The sequence below is a fragment of the Labeo rohita genome, chromosome 2 (genome assembly GCF_022985175.1).
Source record: "Labeo rohita strain BAU-BD-2019 chromosome 2, IGBB_LRoh.1.0, whole genome shotgun sequence".
In the NCBI taxonomy this organism is placed as follows: domain Eukaryota; kingdom Metazoa; phylum Chordata; class Actinopteri; order Cypriniformes; family Cyprinidae; genus Labeo; species Labeo rohita.
In genome coordinates, this window is record NC_066870.1 from 36,363,736 (window position 1) to 36,388,322 (window position 24,587).

A 24,587-nucleotide genomic window follows, 5' to 3' on the forward strand; every position below is an offset into this window, starting at 1 on the left:
TGTATAATGGTTATACTTTGAAAACTTTAATAATGGTACAACTTCAACGGAAAAAGCATATAATGGTTGGAGACGTTCAAATATTTAATTAAAACTTACTTGTACAAATTATTTGTCCCAATGTCTCTGAGTCACAATAACCAGAGGAACAAGTTTAATTTCAGATTTTACATCCTTCAGTGGTTTCAACAAACTCAGCGTCCCACAGCGCTCATGGGAAACTGTTCGGGTCTCAAATTACATTTCTTTTTTGGGAGAAAAAAGAAATCACACAGGGGAAAGAGAGCACTGTTCATTTTGTTAAACTTTTGCAAATCCCTCAAGTCTTATGTTAATATTTCAACATTTGTTTTAAAATGAAGACGGCGGATACAGACTCGCAGTTTAATGTTGTGTTTAATTAATTGAATTTAATTAAACATTTATGTATTTGCAAGTTAAAATCCCAAAAGCACAGAGTTCAAAAATTAATTAAAAAATGTCAGACAAATAAATACATAAACAGTTTAAAAACTAAGCACTGGCTCTTAGAAGTCTTTCTTAGAATTCTGAAGAAATATTATGAAAGTAAATCCCAAATTCTTGTGTTGAGTGTTATTTGTTCTGCAGCTGATTTCATAATGAATTTATTGTGCTTTTGTATTAGTTTGCTGGATGGCTTTTATTTTCTAACCTCCCTACACTTAAAAATAAAGGTTTCTTATTGGCATTGATGGTTCCATGAAGAACCTTCAACATCCATGGAACCTTTCAAATGCAGAAAAGTTTCTTTCTAGTAAAAAAAAAAAAGGTTCATTAGATTTTTAAAATGTTCTTCAAATTGGTTCTTTTAAGAACCGTTCGCTAAAGGTTCTTTGGGGAACCAAAAATGGTTCTTCTATGGCATCACTGCAAAAACACCCATTTGGAACCTTTATTTTTAAGAGTGTATGTAAAAATGCCTCAAGTGCACATCAAACATTCATTCATCACAATGCATATGTTCTTAGGAAATATTGAAAAATCCCATTTGCTGTATGTAGTTTTTACTTTGGTAATTACAGTAAATACTTGCACACGCACATTTTGCTGCCGTAAAGCAATCAGCCCTTTTTGTGATTTTGAAGGTAAGAGTCTTACATACAGTTGCTTTAATTACCTATGCACATGTTTTAGTCTTAATTCTCCAAGCTGAGTCCTGACAGAAGAATGTCTTTCATGAAGGGGAAGATTGAATTGATCAGGCAGATGAAGTAGTGGAACCCGGGGTAGTAGGCCTCTTTTTGACGGGTCGCCCCAGCTTTGATGATGTTCAGAGCAGCTTCAGTGGCAGGAGAGGCCGGCATCGTGGTGAATCCTCTGCAGAGAGATTTGACAGAATATTGAAGTTTGAGATTTTAAATTGCATGAATGGTTACTTATGATCCAGGAAAAAGTAAGTGGCGTCTAGTGTCGATGCTTTAGTTATGTTTAGCACACTGTTCTGTCCAGGATAAAAGATCACCAAGGTAACAAGATAAATGAGCCTGAGGACAAACTGCAAATGAATTTATAAACTGCTTCCTAAAAATATCTTGAGTGATGCACAGAATTGGATGGAAACATTGATTGCATTTGGACTGTACTAAATGTTCTGAAGACATTTGGACAGAACAAACGTTGAATTAATTAAATAATAATAAAAAAGTTAACACTTTGCAATGGAGTCACGTTAGCAAATGCATTAATTACCAGTGAGCAATTAGCATTTGTTAAAGTATTCATCAATCTTTGTTACCAGTAGTTAACAAATACAACTGTTGATTGTTAGTTCATGTTTGCTTAGGTTCAATAAATAATACTAACAGATGCAACTTTTGAGATAAATAGGCCTAGCGTATTAGTAAGTGCTAAACATTAATAAATGTGCTTTTGATTGTTGGTTCATGTTAACAAATGCAATTGATTAATGTTAACAAATTAAACCTTACTGTAAAGTATAAGTAAAAATAAATAAATTGCAAATTGCATATTATGACCAAAGTGATAATGGCATATTTATTTTTTAATGAGATCTAAATTGCTTAATATTTGAATATATATATATATATATATGTATAATATTTAATCAAACATGTAAACATGTTCTTACCATTTGATATTGCATAAAATAGCACAAAGACTTTTAAAACATTTAGTTCATGTTTGCTGAGGTTTAATAAATAATACCAACAGATGCAACTTTTGAGATTAATAGCGTGTTAGCAAATGCTAAATTTATCATACAAATTAACATTAATAAATGTGCTTTTGGTTGTTAGTTCATGCTAACAAATGCAGTTAATTAATGTTAACAAGTTGAACCTTACTGTAAAGTATAAGAAAAAAAAATTGCATATTATAAGCAAAGTGATACTAGCATATTTTTTCTTTAATGTGATTTTTTCCAAATATTCTATCTAAATTGTTTAATATTTTATATTATTTTATATATATTTTTTTAATATTATATTTATAATATTTAATCAGACATGTTTTGCATGTAAACAAACATAATTCTTACCATTTTTAAGATATTGCATAACATAACACATAAAGATTATTAAAAACTATTATTAGTTCATTTTTGCTCAGGTTCAATAAATAATACTAACACATGCAACTTTTGCGATTAATAGCGTATTAGTAAATTCTAAATTTATCATACAAATTAACATTAATAAATGTGCTTTTGGTTGTTAGTTCCTGTGAACAAATGCGTTTGATTAATGTTAACAAATGGAACCTTACTGTAAAGTATAAGTAGGAAAAAAAATTGCTAATTGCATATTATAACCGAAGTGATAATGGCATATTTTTTCTTAAATGTGATTTTTTTTTTTTTCAGATATTCTATCTAAATTGTACAATATTTTAAATATATATAAAATTTAATCAAACATGTTTTGCATGTAAAAAAACATATTTCGTACCATTTTTAAGATACTGCATAAAATAGTAACACATAAAGATTATTAAAAACTCATGTTTGCTCAGGTTCAATAAATAAAACTAACAGATACAACTTTTCAGATTAATAGCGTATTAGTAAATGCTAAATTTATCACAAATTAACATTAATAAATGTGCTTTTGGTTGTTAGTTCATGTTAACAAATGCAGTTGAATAATTTTAACAAATGGAACCTTACTGTAAAGTATAAGAAAAAAAAAATTGCAAATTGTAAATTGCATATTATAACCAAAGTCATAATGGCATATTTTTTCAAATTTTCTATCTAAATTGTTTAATATTTTTAATATATTTATATTATTTAATCAAACATTTTGCATGTAAACAAACAGAATTCTTAGCACACATAAATATAATTAAAAAATTTTAAAATAATTTAAAAACTGTATTTATGAAACATGAGATATTGTGTTTATGATAGAAATGTTCATGGCTGTAATTGTTATAAAATTTATAATTTACTTTTAGAATTTACTTAATTAATGTGAATTAAATTACTTTGGCTGAATATAGCATTTCTGATGAGATTCCCAATGTAAAAAAAAAAAAAAAAAAATTCCAAATTCATAATTTTTGTGTGTAGTGGAGTGTTGTAACAAAAAACCAACTTGATCTTATTCATGGCTGATTCTGTGTCTATCAGTCCGAGGATCATGATGGTAACAGACACTTTGCTCTTCTTGACTGCCAGTTCACCCTGCAGCGATCCGTAGAAACCGTTCACAGCAAACTTGGTAGAGGTGTACGGAGCCACATATGGACTCGGCAACTTAGCTGAATCAGAGAGGAAAAACAAAAGTGCTTTAAACTTATTCCAGTTTTAGTAGAATCATTTAATTTAGATTAATATTAATTGAACATGCACCAAGTTAAAGACTCACATGCCATTGAAGACACTACAATGATAGATCCACCGGATGTTTCCAGCACAGGAAGTGCAGCTGCGGTCATTTGCAGGTAACTCACAAAATTCACCTGCAACAAGTGAAATTAGTGTAAAAAGAAAAGAAAGAAATCCGCAACACTGTGGCAACAAAGTCCAATGTTTCACCTGCATGAGTGATCTGACGTGATCTGCGTCTCGGTTCCAGATTCCAACATCGGTGTTTCCAATATGATTCAACACTAGAAAATCCAGCCCACCTGCATGACAGATTTTAGAGAATCATCCCAAATACGTTCAGCAAAGTTTGGAATAATTACAAAATTTTTAAACGATTTTGAAAGAAGTCTCTTTCTGCTCACCAAGGCTGCATTTACTCATCTAAAATACAGTAAAATTGTGAAATATTATTACAAATTAAATGAATGACTTTCTAATTCAATATATTATAAAATATAATTTATTCCTGTGATCAAAGCTGAATTTTCAGCATCATTACTACAGTCATTGTCAGAAATCTTTCTAATATGTTTAAATTTACTGTTTTTACTGTATTCTAGATCAGTAAATGCAGCCTTGGTGTGTAGAAGAGACTTCCTTCAAAGACATTAATAAAATCTTATATATTTTACATGCACATGTGTGATGAAATCATTTCTCACCCAGTTTCTCCACAGCGTATTTAAAGACTCTTTCAGGGTCGGCGTGGTTAGACATGTCTCCGGTCACGTACATCGCCTTCTTTGCGCCCAGTTTTAAACACTTCTCCACCACCTGAAGTAAATTATTGCATTATAATCACCATTACATAAACGTCTACAGCCTTACAGCCCCCGCATTATTAAAAATGGTTGATTAAAGTCATGCTTTAATCGAATAAAAGTATAAGTAATATCCTCAGCATTAATACATCTGAAGCATTTGCAAACCAGTTTGAGACAAAACAGCTGACCTTTTTCAAAGAATCCTCTCGTCTAGCAGTGATGACGATCTGAGCCCCGAACTTTGCGTAGTGGTAGGCCATCTGCTCCCCGATGCCCGAACTGGCCCCTGTGACTAACACTCGGGCTCCCCGAACAGTCTCTGTGCGCAAGAACAATTGCACTGCATTATACGTTTTTGTTATAAAACTAAGCATTTAAATATCGTACTATGACATATTATTGGAGATCACAGATGATGACTGATGTTTATATCATTTGAAGTATCTGCTATAATGTTATAAAGATCTCATTGATTTACATTACACGCTATCAGAATTTCATCTTATTTACATAAATATCGGCACTAAATTGCATATTTTGTTTAGTTTGGGCCTCTGAATAAAACTGAGTTTAAAAATGGAGAATCTTCAATTTAGTGTTTCAATGATTCTGTTACCAAAAGTTAAACTTTCTAGATCATAAGCACATGTATTTTCACCAAGGTTAAACTGATATGAACTTACATAACCATAATAAAAGAGTCTGCCAAGAGTTTTCAAGACTAGAGTTTAGTTGGTTAAAGTTTTAGTGGAATACTTGCAAACACTTGGTATTTTGAGGTTAAATTTGGAAACAAAACCTTTGTTAAAGTCGTCTAATAAATAATGCTGTCTTCAGAAAATGCAAGAATTTTGTTTATTAGCTAGATTTGTTTTACATGCAAAGAAATAAACTGCCAAAATAATAGCCTAAACATTTTTTTAGAATTTCTAGAAGTCGATGTAGTTTTATATTAGTCATGTGCAAAGTAAAGGATAAAAATATTTGAAAAGCCATGCATTTTTATTATATAATAAAAATGCATGCAATATGATTGTAAAGCTGTTGTCCTGACCTGGATCAAATGTATCTCTCCACATGTAGGCCGTGAGGGCAGCGATCAGCAGAAAAAAGACCAAAAACCCCTTCATGTTCACTCCTTGATCTGAAGCTTGGTCTGTGGATCCTGTTTGAGTGCAATGAGAAATGCCACTTCTGACTGCATGTTACACCTACTGCTGATACAGGAAAGAGTCATAAACCGTGACTGATCACTCTGAGATTGAGTGCGCGGGATTATGACCGACAGTTCATTGCTCAGGAGGCTGAAGGTCTGTCAGTGGTGTTTACAATGCCAAACTGAGAAAAGTATCTGCTATACTGGTATAAAGATCTCATTGATTTACATTACATGCCATCAGAATTTCATCTCATTTTTTGGCTACATAAATATTCACACTAAATTGCTTATTTTGCTCTGTTTGAGGCTCTGAATTTAAAAATTGAGAAAAATCTGAGAAAAAGTCAGACAGTTTTGCCAGGCCAAAGAGGTTGCCTACAGGAATGGGGACAGAGTCTTGTCCAATCAGGCCAGAAACACACTGAATAATGATATTAGAGTGGCTAAGAGGAGCTATGCTGAAAAGCTGGAAAACCAGTTCTCTTTCAACGACCCAGCTTCAGTGTGGAAAGTTCTGAAAGACATTACATACTACAAGACACCATCCCTCAGAAGTGAGGTGAATCAACATCTTGCTGAAGACGAGTTTTATTGTAGATTCGAAATATAAATAAACTCACTAAACAAATAGCTTTTAAAATTATATTAAGGATTCCTAGAAGACTGCTGTGTATTAGTCATGTGCCAAGTAAAGGACAAGAATATCTGAAAAGATGAAATGCAATAAAAAAAAAAATCATTTTCATACCTTGATCTGAAGTGGTGTGTGGATCCTGTGTGAGCGCAATGAGAAATAGAGTCATAAACCGTGACTGATCACCCTAAGATCAAGTGTGCGGGATCATGACCGATAGTTTATTGCTCAGGAGGCTGAAGATCTGTTGTGTTTACAATGCCAAACTAAGGAAAAGGGGGGGGTCATCTTCTCAATCATCATGGTATTGCATTGCATTATATAATTTGATCATAAAACTAAACATTTAAATCTCATCTTATAAAGACATTATTGGAGATATAGAGTGATGACTGATGTTTATGTCATTTTATGTAAGTATCTGCTATACTGGTATAAAGATCTCACTGATTTACATTACATGCTATCATTACATTACATTATATGCTCAGTTTGGACCTCTAAATAAAACTGAGTTTTAAAATTGAAAATAGTCCCCCACCCCTGACTATCTGACTATTTTTTCATGTCAGGCTTCAGGGTTAAAATGTCCTCTTTAAATATCACTTTATTCTATATATTATATAAAAACCACTGTTTTTAAATAATTCAGTAAACAAAAGTTAAAACTCTACATCATTAACACATGTATCACCACCAAGGTTAAATTCATATGAACTATTCATAAGTTACATAACCATTATAAAGAAGTTCCAGGGGGTGAAAACTTTTTGAATTTGAAGATCAGGGTAAATGTAACTTATTTTGTCTTCTGGGAAACATTGTTTTCTGTAACCTCTGAAGGGCAGTACTAAATAAAAAAAAATATGATATTGAGGCAAAATAAGAAAAATGTACACATCTCTATTCTGTTCAAAAGTTTTCACCCCTGGCTCTTAATGCATCGTTTTTCCTTCTGGAGCATTACTGAGCATTTGAACCTTCTGTAATAGTTGCATATGAGCCCCTCAGTTGTCCTCGGTGTGAAAAGATGGATCTCAAAATCATACACTCGTTGGAAAGGGTTCAAATACACAAAAACGCTGAAAAACCAAAGAAATTGTGGGACCTGAAGGATTTTTCTGAAGAGCAGCGGGCAGTTTAACTGTTCAGGACAAACAAGAGACTCATGGTTTACATCACCACAGAATAACAAGGCATTTGTGACTTATTTTACAAATCTGTTCCTACATTTCTAAATTGAGAGAAAAAAAAAGTCAGAATTACCTGTTATTTTTTTATTCTGTGGGCGAAACAGTTGCTTCAAACGGTTGAAACATTCATACATATACAGCACAGATTATTTTGAGTTAATGTATAGGTGAATCTACTGGGTATTTGTTCATATGACAATTTGTAGCATTTAGATAATTAAAACATACTTATTTTTTCAATATTTTATTTCAATTCCTATTCCTATGACATATACTGTCATTGAACTGTTTTACATGTGTATCTAATGTGAGATAAGTAAAAAGTCCATAAATAGAAAAAAGTACAATCTTCTGTGCAAAAAATATCTCTTTTATTATTTACGGTAACATTACACAAACAAACAGGATGAATAGTTTGCCACTCCTCAACGTCACCTACTGAAACGTAACTTTGGTAAAAAGCAGCAAAAGAACAGATTAAATAGAGGAACCAGAGGAACCGGCAGAAGCTTGCAGACCACACGATAAAACACATTTACAAAGAAGCCAGAGAGAATTACTCGTTCACAGTTAGGAGAAAGAAAAACCGCAGGAGCCTGCAGAGGCTCGTGAAAAATGGCCTGAAATCATCAAACCTTTTGTCTACAGGGAAAGCAGAAATATAGTACAAGTGTTTTTAAAGCACAACGGAGAATATACAGCGAACGATCCACCTCATGTGATGGCAAACGGACCAGAAACTCAATCCATATGAACAGCCGAAAGTTGAACGATTCATTTACAGAAATGTGCTGAACAATACTTTCCTGTAATGCCAAATTGGGTTGCCCAAAAGATTTACTGTGTCAGGAGAAATAAACAATTTATCTTTTCCCAAAAAATAAGTTAAACACGCAGTGTGTTTTTGAAAATGACAAACTGAATATCTAAGTAGAATAAAACTACACAGCGAACAAGTGATGAATCTGTGCGAAGCGCTAATGTACTGAGGAACTCAAAAATCTTCAGTCTGTCAGAGACATAATAACCACATGCAAACCAGAGCGGGACAAGTTCAGCAAAAACACCCAATCAGAGCACAGCTGAACATCCAACATTTACATTGAAAACCTCATTTGTTTGCATTACACTTACATAACCAAATCCATTTATGTACAAGTCAATTGGAAGTAGTGGTTAAATTTGATGTTTGATGTGATCAAATTAATTTGAAAAAAAAAAGAAAAGAAAAGAACTATGGAATTGGGTTTATATGTATATATATATATATTTAAATTGTTTATATGCCTTCCTGTACATTTCATTTTAGTAATGCCAATTGTGTAAGATACTTTTTTTTTGCTGAAATTAATTAAAATAATTCCAGACTTTTTTTTTTTTAATTTCTGACTTTCTGTGAGACACTTCGGAGCTACACATGACAGCATAAGAATAAAGTGCAAATGCTACAAGCAAAAAAAAAAAAAGCATGAAGGTGGAAAATTATCACGCTCAAGTGCATTATTTACAACACAACGTGAAGTGATGCAAAAAGCAAGAATAGTAAAGAGAAAGTTAGAAAACACATCTGAAGTTCTGCTGTTTTATCACTGTAAATGGCTGTGATAATAAAGCTCACGCAAAGTCAATCTGACACATATGCACAAGGAGAAACTCATATGAAGTCAACAAAAATCGCTCCTCGTTTCTGCTCAGATCAGCTGGGACAGAGTGAATTTGATCCAAAAAAGCATTTAAGACCAATTTAATTCACAGTAAGGCAACATAGAAGACGTTATGATGTTTGTTGAGGTCTAACAGGTCTATCCAGCCTGCTGGATTGGATTTGTGTTTTTCTAAACCGAGGTGTGCTAAACTTCACATCAGCTGGGCTACATAAACTTCTATTTTTCCACTAAGTGATACTGTTGATCTATTAAAATGGCATTGGTCATGTTTACTACAATCAAGAGGAGACTTTTCATTTTTGCTATGCTTGACATTCAAAATCAAAGCTGTAGTTTGGTTTGGTGTTCAGAAACAAGTGCTCTTCTGCTACTCAACAACAAAATAATAAAGCACGAAAGATTACAGGACAAAACGGGCAACCCTCCTTAATGACCTAGCATGGTGTCTTTACTTTACTTTAAAATCAAAACCCACCTTTTGAAGGTGGCAGACGTGATCTGCTTTGGGGGAAAACGCAACTAAAAGACTAAATATGCGATGCATAAAACCAACTCAAAGTTTCGACAGCATTTCTGGGTTACGAAGTATAATATTTCAATAAATAGGTCAGTTAGAGAGTCTCACTGTTTGATTTGTAATCAAATGTCTCTCTGACGTGACTTTTTTTTGACCTGCGGTCAGAACTATTTACAATTCAAAACCAAGAAACTCTTTGACCATTCGCACGTACGAAAATGCAACCTTTTCCGGGGTTTACAGGTGAATGGAAGCTATTCCATGGGATTATAAACATACCAAACGATGCCCGACACACACATATAAATACACTGTTTTGATATGACAATTGTAAAAATCGTCTCCCTAAGCTCTGACATCAACACAAAATAACAAACCCTGTACACGGACGCTTCATACAGCACCTCCGCGACCAGCCCTTCAGACTGTACAATGAGAGGCGATGATACTTAAGCTATGAAGAGGTGAAGCAGTTTCAGGTTTCTTTGTTTTGTCTGTGTTTTTTTTTTTTTTTAGGTGGTCTTGACCAGGTCGTACACGTGGATGTGGAAATCGTCGTCGTATTTGATGTAGTAGACGGACGGCTTGGCGGGAACTTGGTAGATGACGAGGCCCGTTCTCTTCACCCCTTTATCCGTCACATACTCCACCTGCTTACCCACAAGGCTCTCTGTTTCCTCACCGGGCTTCCTGTCTGCCGGCAGCAGGTGTTTATTCTCTGTGGAAGCAAAAGGGGTGGAATGACTACTTTACAGTAAACCAAATGAATTAAAATGACTTATTTTTCAAATAGAATATAATAAATGTAATATTTAACATTTTATTATTTTTAGTGCTGTGCAATGATTAATCGTGATTAATCGCATCCAAAATAAAAGTTTTTGTTTACATAATATGTGTGTGTGTAATGTGTATATTTTTAGAAAAATATGTTATGTTTATATATTAAACATTTTTATATAAAATATGAATTATATCAATACAAATATATACATGTAAATATTTTCAAAATATATACTGTATGTGTATTTATATGTACACAGTAAATACGTACAGTACACACATGTAAACAAAAACTTTTATTTTGGATGCAATTAATCGCAATTAATCATTGCAGAGCACTATTTGTATTAAATAAATAAAAATATATGAATTTTATTAATTTCTAAATCAATGCATTTAATATCATTATTTTGTAATAGTGCTAAACACCAAAACAATAATTTAATAAAATAATTTAATAAAAGTAATATCAAAAAATAAAAAAAGTCTCTTTTGCTCACCAAGGCTGCATTTATTTGATTAAAAAGGTAGTAAAAAGAGTAATATTTTGAAATATTATTACAATTTAAAATTACTGTTTTCTACGTGAATATATGTTTAAAAAAAATGTATTCCTGTGAGTCAAAGCTGAATCTTCAGCATCAGTGTCACATGAACCTTCAGAAATCATTCTAATATACTGATTTGCTGCTAATAAATAGTGTTATTTTAGTATTATTGGGATAACCAGTCTCAAGTCACAGACAATCTGCAAAGTAACAATTTAAAAGCATCTGCTAAAAGCATAAATGTAAATGTTACTATTATAAAACTAACTTTCTCAGCCTAATTTTAAATTAATAATTTTAATGTATTTACTTATTTCATTTAAAAGGTGAGAAATGTCAGAAAAATATCAGCTTATTTACCCGCTTCAGGTAAAATCCGGAGGTCTCCGTCTTTGTAGTCGTCCCAGAGCTGGTACATGTAGAGCACGGGGTCCTTCTCGTATGTGATGTAGTACCAGTTGGTCATGATGGGCGCTCGGGACAGGACCATCCCCCTCCACTCGTTCTTCTCTCCATCCTCCTTCTCAAACAGATGCTCCACGGCTTTTCCCACCAGCTCCTCTGCGTCGTGAGGAACCTTGATCTTGTTGTTCACTTCAAAGGGTTTGGAAACACAGCAAAATGACTAAATGCACATTCAACTGTTCTACAGTAATGGTTAAGAGCTCTGGTTGAATTGTATTTTAATGCATATTATTGATTTTCAAGAAAATGTTTTACATTTACATTACAGTATAAAACAAACTAATAACAAACAAACAATAGTTACAGATTCACAGACACTGAATATTGTTTTTATGACAGTACTACAAATGCAATATTGTAAAAAAAATTTGGAATTTAAAATATATGTTGTTTATTTGAATATATTGTAAAATATAATTTATTTCGTGATGCAAAGCTGAATTTTCAGCATCATTAATTCAGTCCTCAATGTCACCTGATTCTTCAGAAATCATTCTAATATACTGGTTTGCTGTTCAAGAAACAAATTTTCATTATTATTAATGTTGAAAACAGTCGTGCTGATTCATATCTTTTTGGAAAACATCATACGTTTTATTTTTTCAGGATTATTTAATGAACTTGAATGAAGTTCAAAAGGACAGCATTTATTTAAAATAAAAATCTTTTGCAATATTATAAATGTCTTTTCTATCACTTTTGACAAATGTAATGTGACCATGCAAAACAGTTAATTGGACCCATAACTAAATTATAATAAGCAATGAACTTTTAAATGAAATAAAGCTATGCCAAACAAACAGACACCAGAATTCTGCTCACGATATTTCATATTCATAGTTTTCTAGATAAAACCATATTTATTTTTCAGGCTGTGCAACATTTTCATATCTTCTCCACTGTGACAGTGTAAATTTATGCATGTGATAGTCTTCCTCTATCATTTCAACTGCAAACATCATCAAAAAACAAATGCCTCCCAAGTCAGTCTGTTTTATTTTGTGCTTTAGTAGTCAGTTCATTTATTTTCCCTTCTGTCTATTTTAACTCTATTAGGATCACTAGGGAATAGATGTGCACATCTTTGAATACAGGTAAAACAGTATGAGCAAAAAATAAAAAAAAATAACTACACTACCGTTAAAATGTTTGGGGTCAGTAAGTGCCTTTTGCTCACCAAGGCTGCATTTATTGGATCAAAAATACAGTACAACTGGTAAGATTGTAAAATATTATTCACATTTAATGAACTGTTTTCTATTGTAATATACTATAAAATAAAATGTATTCCTATGATCAAAGCTGAATTTTCAGCATCATTACTCCAGTCTTTAGTGTCACATGATCCTTTAGAAATCACTCTAATTTGCTGATTTGCTGCTCAAGCAACATTTCCGATTATTATCAATGTTGAAAACGGTTGTGCTTCATATTTTTTGTTTTTATTTTACTTTTTTTTTCAGAACTCTTAGATAAATAGAAAGGTTAAAAAAAAAAAAAAAACTTTGACAAATTTAATGTGTCCTTGTGTCCGTTCACCATGCAAAATAGTTAATTGGACTTTTAAGATATAATAAGCAATGAACACTTCAATAAAATAAAACTGTGCCAAAAAAACAGGCACCAAAAATCAGGTCACAATACTTCATATTCATAATGAAACCATATTTACTTTCCAGATTGTGCAACATTTTCATATCTTCTCCACTGTGACAGTGTAAATTTATGCATGTGATAATTTTCCTCCATTATTTCAACAGCAAACATCATCAAAAAACAAATGCCAGTCTCTTTTATTTTGTGCTTTAGTAATCAGTTCATTTATTTTCCCTTCTGTCTATTTTAACTGTATTAGGATCACTAGGAAATAGATGTGCACATCTTTGAATACAGGTAAAAACAACACTGCAGTATGAAAAAAAAAAAAAACTACACTACCGTTAAAAAGTTTGGGCTTGGTAAGTGCCTTTTGCTCACCAAGGATGAGATACAGAATTACTTATATCGTGAAATCTTGGACACACATATTCACACCAAAAGTAGCACACAATGTTTAGGTAGCATGACTAATTATCAGAAAAAAAAGTTCATGCACTATATATACTACTGCTCAACTTTGCACATGTGCTACTTCCTGTCACTGACTTGTTTCCTGTTTGCATCACAACAGATCCACCTACTCACCCACTTTCTCAGTGAGAACTTGCAGGTTGGAGACCCTCTCGTCCTTAAAGAGCTCGATGCCATAGACGCAATCGAAGCCGTCGTACTTGACCATGAACAGGGAGGAGTTGACGCTGAGACGGTCCAGCACGGTGCCCTTCCACTTGGTCAGCGCGCCCTTCTCCCTCCAGCTGTGTTGGATCCGCCGGCCCAGCAGGTTGTTGGGATCCGGGGTGAGACTGTCGCTCAGCTCGCCGCTGCTGCGCTTCCTGCCGAGCAGAGAAAAACAGGAACGTAATGGGTTGCATGATGTCTGGCAGAGTGCTAATCGAGGATCGTTTTACAACTCAAATGTTCATGTTTTAATCGATTTTATATTGCACAGCTTTCTCTCTTAGATCATATCAAAGAAAATGGGTCACGTAGCAGATAGAAAAATTAGTCAGTGGATATTTAAATGAAAATTGATCCTATTTACTAATCATAATAATTACATAATATAAAATCTAATTTAAATAATCATTTAATATAATTATAATGTAATTATATCATTATAAATATGTGAATATATAATTATACATGCTTATTTCATTCAGCAAGGATGCGTTAAAATGATCAAAAGTGACAGTACAGACATTTATAGTATTACAAAAGATTTGTTTCAAATAAATGCTGTTCTTTTGAACTTTGTATTTCCCAAAGACTTCTGAAAATATCATTACTTCCACAACAATATGAAGCAGCACAACTGTTTTTAATGCTGATAATAAGAAATGTTTCTTGAGCAGCAAATCAGCATATTAGAATGATTTCTGAAGGATCATGTGACACTGAAGACCGGAGTAATGATGCTGAAAATTCAGCTTAGCATCAAATGAAATAAATTACATTTTAACATCTATTCACATAGAAAACAGATATTTTAAATTGTAAAAATATTTCAAAATATTACTGTTTTTACTGTATTTTGGTCACATGAATGCGGTCTTTCTGATCCAAAACTTTTGAACCAAAGTGTACGTTTTTCTAAATAAAACATTTGTCTTCATAAACTTTCATCAAACTTGCTGACATTACAAGTCTCTTATTTTTCAACCACCTGGCTCTGTTCTGATACATAACAGCCACTTTTCACAATCCAATTCAAAAACAATTCCCACTCTATATGTTTCTTGATTATCCTATTTCGATCATAAATACATCAAATACCTAAATAAAATGGGTTTGCATCTACCGCTGCCTAATAGAAACAAATGCTGACAAGTATGTTGGAAACGTTGTTTACTCATTCGAATGAGACGAAGAATAACTGGAAACTTTTCCAAATTATACAGTACCCACATGTCTGACCTTTAAATAAAACTCCCAACCTCTCACAACTGACTTTAGCTCAGCCGAGCGCAAGAGTTCAGAGCTCAGTTTAATCATTCATTGCTACTGGAGTGCGTCTGTCACTCAACATTTCTAACGCTTAAACGCATTCCTGGAAATGTCACAGAATAATCCGGCCTGTGACCAAAATATTCCTATCAGCTTGGTGCTGCTGATAATCTGAGCGCGTGCAGATTCATTATTAGTCAATGAAGGCAACATGGTATAAATTACAATTTAACAAAAGCAAAAAGGACTACATCTACTAGTCAATGACTTAAAGGGATAGTTCCTTCAGAAATGAAAATTTACTTGCCCTCAGGCATTGCATCACTTGCTCACGAATGGATTCTCTACAATGAATGGGTGCCGTAAGAATGAGAGTCTAAACAAGTTATCCACACCTCTCCAGTCCATCAATTAACATCTTGTGAAGCAAAAAGTTGCGTGTTTTTAAGAAACAAATTTATCATCACAGCATTTCTGGCCAAAATACCAGTCTATAATCCATAAAAACACTTCCTCCAGTTCATTCCCTGTTGTCCTCTCACATCAAAACATATTTGTTTAGAACTATTTTGGACTGTTTTTGCTTGTAAACAGTGCTTGATCTGTGCATATTTCTCTGGTGATGATGGATTACTGACTCTCCTTCTGACGGCACCCATTCCCTGCAGAGGATCCATCAGTGAGCAAGTGATGTAATTAATATAAGCCGATGTTGCTGAAGATTCACTAAGACTTATTTGTGAACTGATTCAACAAAGTCACTGAAAAGAAATCAACTCAAGAGAACGATTCACCCACTACAGCAGTGATGGGAAACCATGACACATTCATACTGATCATGCTAGAATTCATTTACTATGGTATTACATGTTACAAAGGTACTGGTATCTCTTCAACGTCATCACATATCAAAGTACTACGCACATTTATATTGTCTTGACTCACCTGCCCCTTTTCTTGGACATGTTTCCAAAACCTCAAACACGCCTAGAAGAGGAAAAGAAATGACAGAATTACATGTAAACCAGATTTACAAGGTTTGCTGCTCTTGGGCAAGACACTACAAGCGAAACCATTAGTTTTTAATGCACTGGTCAATTTTTAGCTAATTTAAGCTATTTTGCTTGCATTTACATAGACTAAACATTCCAGTTTTATTTCCTATCTATTTTCTGAATGTTTTTAAAGATGGGTTTCATCATATATCACTTACATATTTTCATACAACATTTATTCATATAAAAAAAACACTGTGAAACCTGTTAGTTAAAATGTTCACCTGTGGTGCTTTTAGTGTTAAGAGCAACAATACACACACACACCCGCAGATTATACTTTCATTTCAGTATACAGAAACTGATGGAGTGTCAGCTTATGGTTGGCCACATGATTTTGACAGCTCCATTCAGTCCTAAATATACTACAGATAAATCTGCTACGTTTGTATAAATGTTACAATGTTTCAAGTACAGTAAGAGATGTTACTTTTGCATGTTACATATGTAACGCCACGTTGTCTTTTGTTATTTTGTAGCCTTGCTACATTAATCTGGCCTCTGATTGGACAGTGACTCAACAGCGCCCATGTTGCATAATTACATCGAATCTGCGGCATGTATTCATGTTTACGCTTTAATATCGCGTTAAAGTTGTTGTGAAATAACCGCAGAACAAGAGACAACCACAATATTGCGGCATAACAGAGGCCGGTTTATTTTTAATGTCTTTATATGTGCGAACTTCTCCGTTTCTGCATATATGATTCAATATCTAACATTCACATCCTAACTACCATACCAGACATCAATAATGCAACCAAATAAGTGTTGAGAATCTATAAAAAGCCACAGAATCGGTTCGCTTCCCTGCTTCACTTGAAAACCACCAACGCAGCTATAAAACGCTAGCGTTTCTGTCCTTTGCGCAACCGGCAAATTCCGCTTTACCTTCGTGTTTAATCGTCAAACACACTCTAAAATCCACCTGCACGTGTGTTTTTGTATAAATGATCATAAAAGCAAGATTACCTGGCCTCTATTTTCATGTCTATGATGGACTTCCCTCTGCAGAGATCCTCATGTATAATGCTCGTCCAGACGTCAGGCAACAAGCTGGCACGGCCAGTTTAAACTTCAACTCCCATAATGCATTAACGCTGAGAACAGCGCTAACAGTGGGCAGGGAATTCTGGGAAATGTAGTTGAGCGGGTGTGTGAACTTAGAAAGGGGCGGATACGCATTCTTCCTGTGTCTTCTGTTTGACTGCCGCTGTGTATGTGATAAAATAAAAGCCGGTTATACAAGGAGATGTGCATAATACCTGCATAAAAGTCATCAGAGATGATAAAATCTCTTTGGATGGTATTGTGAATCTTATGGGCGGGATAATGTTTACTACTTTTATCAGCACTGACGGAACTACATTTCCCAGAAATGCGAATGCGACTTTTCTTTGTCATTCCTATGGTCAGTTTTGGAGGAATGGGCCTTTGCTTTATTCATAGCGTGTTTCTTATACCATGTTAAAAAAAAGATTAATTGATTTACACAGTATTGCATCAGCCTGTTTATTAAGATTGTGTAAAACGTGTGTTTTTAAAAAGATACAAAATGTATGATCCCCCAAAATAAGCCTTGTGTTATGTGAAGAATAATATTTAAGTGTTTTACAGTTGTTTTGACTTTGCTCAGTCACAGAGTTAATAAATATATTATAAGAAAAACATATTGCAAATGTAATGTTCCCATTACAATGCAGCTTCACATATTTGAATTTGCATATCCGGAACCGAGAGTTATGCATATTTAAATATATTTAAATCACACTTAAATCCACACCATTTTTCATTGTACCGCAATGCATAGCATTTAAGGTCCACTGCATTATTTAATATTCTCCACTAGAGGACACTAATACTCTATTTTCAGAACAGCAGAACAGTGTAAACACACATAAACTTACCAATAGTAAAGATGATGTCATTCACAGATCTTCCTTACCTTCTTTACAAGACAAAAAAAACAATGTAAATAAGAAAAAAAAAAGTAAATAAGAACTGTAGATCACTCACCAAAGGTTCGGTGTGACTAAACAGTGATTAACCCCCAAAAAAGGGTTAAAAAAGAAAAAATAGTTTGAAAAAAAAAAAAATATATATATATATATATATATATATATATATAATTATTATTATTATTATTATTATTATTATTTTTATTAAATATTAAGAAATATTTGTATTTAATTCAACAAAATATAATGTTAATAAAAATATTTTAACAATATTTTCTTAAAATTCAATGACAGCTTGACCATTACCAGCAGCTGTGATGTGTGTTTGTGTGAACACTTGTTTTTGTAGTGCTAAACACAGCCTAAACATGCTGTCTTATTGATTTCTAGATCTAATTTTCACTATTTTATTTCTGTAACTTCAGGTCCTGAGTGCTGAGCAATGAATCACTGGATGAGCAAAAAATCCGCTGGGATCTGACGGATGTCTCATGTCTCTTGACGTGTTTACAGGTCTTGTGCAATTTATAACTCAAAATAGCCCAGCCAGCGCTAACTAAATTCTCATTTGTTGGAGTTTTCTTCATTCTGCTAATAAAAATGCAGTTACTGACACGTTGGATGGCTTTTTTGGAGGTCATCCTGGCAGTCAAGATCTATCACCATCCATAAAGTGGCTCAGGGCCATCAGAACAAAAACAAGCAGGCAGTAAAACAGTTTCCCCGAGGCGGTAGCTCTCATCAACAGCTAAACTCCTCTCTGCATGAGATGTCCGTTGTTTTTGTTCGACTACTCTTTATGCTGACTACTGTACTGATTCATAAGGTATGTCTGTGTCATAGGGTGTGTTTACATAAAAAGTGTGAAGAGATAAAAGACTAAGTGGATCAGCGGAGTCTGGTTTTGGTTCAGGGTCACTGTGAACTCAAGGGCCGCTGTGGAAGCAGTCGTCACAGCAACAGTGTTGAAACTAAATCGCATCTTTAAGTAACTGTGCAGAAAGGCTGCATTGTAAATGTTCCCTCAGGCCATCAAGCACCAACCAGCCTTGGTCTTGCATGAAAAAGTTTCCCGGTGGGAAAAATACGCTCATCTGAAAGCTATTTACAAACTGACGACAGCTGTAATGTGGCCTGGCCGCATGCTGACTGACGACATTCATCATAAAACATAACACGTCTTTCTCACTGATAGATATGTTAAAAGAAATGAAAAACGTACGTATTACCTTACATATGGAGAAATGATTCACCAGACACAACCGAGATATTATTATAGGACAGTTTGTATATATATACACACATATAGTTAAAGAGTTTGGGATCAGTCAGACTTGTAACGTTTTTTAAAGAAGTCTATTATGCTCATCAAGGCTGCATTTATTTGTTCAAAAATACAGAAAAAACAGTAATATCTTTAAATGTTATTAAAATATAAAATAATGTTTTTTATTTTAATATACTTTAAAATATAATTCATTCTCCAAAGCTAAATTTTCAGCATCATTACTCTTGATTACGTCTTAATTGTCACACGATCCATTAGAAATCATTCTAATATGCTGATTTATTATTAGAATTATCTATTTTGGCAACAGTTGCTGCCAAATGTTTTTTTTTTTTTTTTTTTTTGGAACCTGCAATACTTTTTTCAGGATTCTTTGATGAATAAAAAAAAATAAAAGAATAGCGTTTACATAAAATATAAATATTTTCTAACAATATAATAAGTCTTTATGCTATCACGTTTATCAGTTTAACACATCCTTGCTGAATAAAAGTTTTAATTCCTTTCAAAAAAACAAAAAAAAAACTAGACAAAACATTTTTACAGTCTAGTGCAAAAAAATATACAAGATTTATATTCTTAAGAATTAAATAAATACAGATACACCCACACACACAATTTCTTTCCATATCCTATTTTTTTTTCCGTATTCTAATTTCTTTTACATTTTCTGTTTCTGTTCTTTTCGTTCCCATGTTATTTTCTATTTCAACAATTATTTAAATTAATATTTTCTGCCTTCCGTTCTATTTCTACTTTCATTTCTATACCTTATATAAATATATACACGTACCTTATATAGAAACAAAAATAATAAAAATAAGGTAAATGTATATTTTTAATATATTTTTTCATATATTTTTCTTTATATATATATATATATATATATATATATATATACATTTATTTATATATATATATATATATTACATTATATATATGTTACATTTATATATATATACACATTTATTTCCATTTACATTTTCCTTTAACATTTTGCTGTCTACATTTTATTTATATATTTAATTTCTCCATTTCCTTACATTTCCAGTTTATTTTCTTCCTTTTTCCACATTAATTCCCATTGCCTTTTTCTTTGTATTCCCAATCAATTCTGTTCATATTTTCCCTTTCCTTTCCATTTCTACATTATTTATAACATCCTATTTCTTTCCTTTTCATTTCCACAATATGTGAATTTTAACTTCATGGCTCATTATTTTGTTGGATTTTAATTAAAACCATAAAATAATCACATTTATTTCTGAGATGATAACTGCATGCTACAATGCTATATGTTGAATTAAATATGCAGCTTTACGTTCATATTTCCCCCTTCCTTTCCACTTTATTTCTTTCTCTTTTCTTTTCTTTTCTTTCTATTTATGTTTTATGTACATATTTGTGAGCCTGGACCACAAAACCAGTCATAAGTAGCAGTAGCTAAAAATATATATATTTGTAGCAATAGTTAAAAATACATTGTATGAGTCAAAATGATCAATTTTTTCTTTTATGCCAAAAATCTTCAGGATTTTAAGTAAAGATCATGTTCCATTAAAATATTTTGTAAATTTCCCACCGTAAATTAATCAAAGCTTAATTGTTGATTAGTAATATGCATTGCTAAGAACTTCATTTGGGCAACTTTAAAGGTGATTTTCTTAATATTTTGACTTTTTGTCACCCTCAGAATTCAGATTTTCAAATAGTATCTCGGCCAAATATTGTCTTATTTTAACAAACCATATAATCTTATTTATTCAGCTTATACAAATCTAAAAAAAATAAATAATAAAAAATACCCTTATGACTGGTTTTGTTGTCCAGAGTCACATTTATGTGTATTTATTGATAAATATATAAATATTTCCACATTCTTTTTCTATCTACTTCTTTACCCCTTTTATACCACTTCCTCTTTATTTTTCTTTCCTTCTCATTTCCATATTTGCTTCCATTTCTTGTTTATCTTTTCATTTCCTTTTTCCTCTCTCTCTTTCTGTTCATTCCAAGGTTGGAACAGGGTCACGTGACCAGGAGAACCCATACAAGCATACGATCTCCAGAGAACCACTGTACAGAAATAGTGCAGTCGTTCACTCTCTCTCTCCTGTGCCATTTTTGTCTGTGGTTACGGAGGGTGTTTGTCTTCCCATTGGGTCGTCCTCTGTGAACGCCCACCCTTTCAGTCTCTCACTTCCTCATAATTGGATCTTCCTCTGTGTGCGGCGTGTCGGTGTGCATACAGTATGATTAATGTAACATTGCATGTGTATGTCTGCTAAAACCGCAAGCCAAACCCACCCCATCCCTCTCTCAAAGACCCACCGTCCCAACACTGAACACACAAGCAGGGACGGGTGGAAAGAGGTGTATGATTAATTGGATGGGAGGGGGAAAACACTCCCTAGAGATCTGATCCAGATTCTCACGGTGACTTAGTGTTTCCTCACGGGTAGCAACATGTTATGGGACATGTTAAAGGATTATGTTCAGGACCGATAACCTCCTACTGTACTACTGCTACTACTGTATTATGCACAGTATGCAAAAGTATATACTCAGATTACAAAATGCAATGCATTTGATTTGATAGCATATAGCAACCACCAAGAAAACCCTTAAAGGAATATTTCACTCAAAAATGAACATTTGCTGAAAATGTACTCACCATCCAGTTTAAAGATCCCTCTAAATGGATTTGGACAGCAGTCTGTGAACTGGAAGAACATAGCGATGGATAAACTAGTAGTTTAGCACAACAGGATGATTTACATATTACATATTCATTACTTATTCGACACAGTTGCATAGTTATTTTACTGCCTAACAATCAAAACACACACAAATTATGAAAATTCATGCTCACACAAACTTTGGATGAACTCTTATGGTCTGTAAGTCTTTCTCTGTCTCTCTCTCTCGGGTTCTCGTCCCACGGTGGGTGTTGATGCTAAATTGAGGTTATTTCTCCTGCTCTTCACACGTCTGTAATTAGCACGGGTGTTTTTAACTCTAATTTATCACTTGTCAGAAAACGTGTTCACGACTCATTTGTTTCCTCCTGAAATTGAGCACACAGCCATCCACACATAATGCAACTGTTTGCATGTTACACATGCAAACTGATCATGTGTTTATGATCAGTAAACCTCTTTAAAAAAAAAAAAAAAAACACATTTTCACATTTAAAAAGAAAAACTTACCACCACATTATAGGATGTTTACCAATAAAATAAAAAATAAAATAAAATAAAATAAAATAAAATAAAATAAAATAAAATATTTCTATTTTCCCCATATATATATAGGACTAAAATATATGGAGGGCAAAATATATTTTTAAAAGCTTTTAAAAATATATCTATTTTAGCTTTTATAAAATATATAATATAAAAATATATTTTATTTTATATTTATATTTAAAATATATTATATTTAAAAAAAACTTTTTTTTTACATATTATATATATAAAACTATAAAAATATCCAAATATAACATATATTTCCACAAATATATATATATATATATATATATATATATATATATATAAACATATTTTAGCATATATATTTATATATGTTTTAGCATATGTTTAAATACATATATTTAAACATTTTTATATTATTTTATATTTATATATTATGTGTATGTGTATACAATTATTATTATTATTATTATTATTATTTATATTATTATATATATATATATAATATATATAATATATTATTAGTATTATTATTATTATTATTAAAATATATTTGTATATTTTAAAATATATTTTAATAATAATAATATACAATTATTATTATTATTATATTAATACCATATTATTTTTGGTTTAATTGAGCTGTTACTATGTGGTTACTAGGTTGCCTTCAGCATGTTGCTATGCAGTTGCTAGGTTGGTTCCTAAAATAAGACAATACCCGTTTTATCATTCATCAGATGAAAATCGAGCTCGTAACAGCACATCTCTGTCTTCAAGAAGACAGAATCAATCGTGTTTGGCACAGAAACACTCCAAGATGAATTAGGCCTGGTTTCACAGACAGGGCTTAGACTAAGCCAGGATTAGGCTATAGTTCAATTATAAATGTGCCTTAGAAAAAAAAAAAAAAACATTATTGGTGTGCATCTTAAGACAAAACAAAGGCACTGATATATTTTAAGATCAGTCAGTGCGTTTCTTTCAGTTGAAACAGCTCAGACTTACTTTTTAGTCTGGGACTACCATTAAGCCTTGTCTGTGAACCAGGGGTTAGTGTTAGCAGTTTGATCACATTAATATTACTATTGCTATAAGCACTAGTAATAGTGATGCCTGAGCAAACACCACTAATCCAATAGACCTTTCTGTAGCCAAACTCAAAATCCACTCATGAAAAATTCATGTGCCGAACACAAACAAACGGGCATCATTAGTACGTCAGAAGACACTGGCCTCCTTGCTCATTTTCTTGATTTCACTGCTGTCCCCTGACAAGTTTCTACAGATGAAAGGTTCATGTTTAATTTCTTGTATTGAAAATGTAAATCATTTCTCATTAACCTGCACTTGCTGGTCCACACGTGCTGCTGGTCTTCATCAGACTACAGATGGATTTACTTGTAATTACAGTGGTTTGGGACATTCAGGAACGCTCCTACACGGTGAAGCTCAAGTTCATTATTAGTTCTTGAGGTCTTCTGCGTCTTTATACAGATAATTTAACCTGTAACAAAAGCTCAGGGGATGGTTAACCAGTCATGTGTGAAAACTAATTAAGCAAAGACGGGATTATTTCTTGTGTCTCTGAGTGAGAGACCATGTGTGTCTGTTTGTGACGTATTGATGTGGTCATTAAAATGAGGGAATTCTATTTAAAGGTTCACTCGAAAATTAAAATTCTGTCATTCACTCATCACCATGTCATTCTAAAACTGTTTCTTTTCTTTTTCTTTTTTTTTTTTTTTTTTTTTTTTTGGAGCACATAATTGTTCAAAAGTTTGGGTAGTTAAATGTTTTTTCAAGAAGTCTTTTATGATCACCAAGGCTGAATTTCTTGATCAAAAATACTAATATTAAACAATAATATTGTAAAATATTTTTACAGTTTACAAAAAAATGTTTTCTATTTGAATATATTGTGAAATGTAATTTATTCCTGCAATCA

The 24,587-nt window shown here is 32.7% G+C and overlaps 2 protein-coding genes across 2 annotated transcripts; both read right to left on the minus strand.

Moving 5' to 3' along the window:
• Nucleotides 1-377: 377 nt before the first annotated feature.
• Nucleotides 378-5,863, minus strand: hsd11b1lb (hydroxysteroid (11-beta) dehydrogenase 1-like b). The gene is made up of 7 exons (XM_051136319.1): nucleotides 5,672-5,863; nucleotides 4,806-4,936; nucleotides 4,516-4,627; nucleotides 4,022-4,113; nucleotides 3,852-3,945; nucleotides 3,579-3,744; nucleotides 378-1,338 (listed from the first exon to the last, which is right to left on the minus strand). Exons 1-7 carry the CDS (start codon nucleotides 5,745-5,747, stop codon nucleotides 1,158-1,160), a joined length of 852 nt encoding a protein of 283 aa, XP_050992276.1. The 5' UTR covers nucleotides 5,748-5,863; the 3' UTR covers nucleotides 378-1,157.
• Nucleotides 5,864-8,801: 2,938 nt separating this feature from the next.
• Nucleotides 8,802-17,241, minus strand: zmp:0000000521 (spindlin-W). Its single transcript, XM_051136328.1, has 5 exons — nucleotides 17,154-17,241; nucleotides 16,072-16,113; nucleotides 13,768-14,015; nucleotides 11,479-11,712; nucleotides 8,802-10,505 (listed from the first exon to the last, which is right to left on the minus strand). Exons 2-5 carry the CDS (start codon nucleotides 16,089-16,091, stop codon nucleotides 10,300-10,302), a joined length of 708 nt encoding a protein of 235 aa, XP_050992285.1. The 5' UTR covers nucleotides 16,092-16,113; nucleotides 17,154-17,241; the 3' UTR covers nucleotides 8,802-10,299.
• Between the last annotated feature and the right edge of the window lie 7,346 nt (nucleotides 17,242-24,587).

Coding starts and splice junctions, on each gene's coding strand:
- hsd11b1lb (XM_051136319.1), bottom strand. CDS start 5,747: ATGAAGGGGTTTTTGGTCTTTTTTCTGCTGATCGCTGCCCTCACGGCC. Junction 4,937..5,671: donor GAGAGATACATTTGATCCAG/GTCAGGACAACA, acceptor TCTTGCGCACAG/AGACTGTTCGGGGAGCCCGA. Junction 3,946..4,021: donor ACGTCAGATCACTCATGCAG/GTGAAACATTGG, acceptor CACTTGTTGCAG/GTGAATTTTGTGAGTTACCT.
- zmp:0000000521 (XM_051136328.1), bottom strand. CDS start 16,091: ATGTCCAAGAAAAGGGGCAG. Junction 14,016..16,071: donor ATGTCCAAGAAAAGGGGCAG/GTGAGTCAAGAC, acceptor TCTGCTCGGCAG/GAAGCGCAGCAGCGGCGAGC. Junction 10,506..11,478: donor CCGGATTTTACCTGAAGCGG/GTAAATAAGCTG, acceptor TTGCTTCCACAG/AGAATAAACACCTGCTGCCG.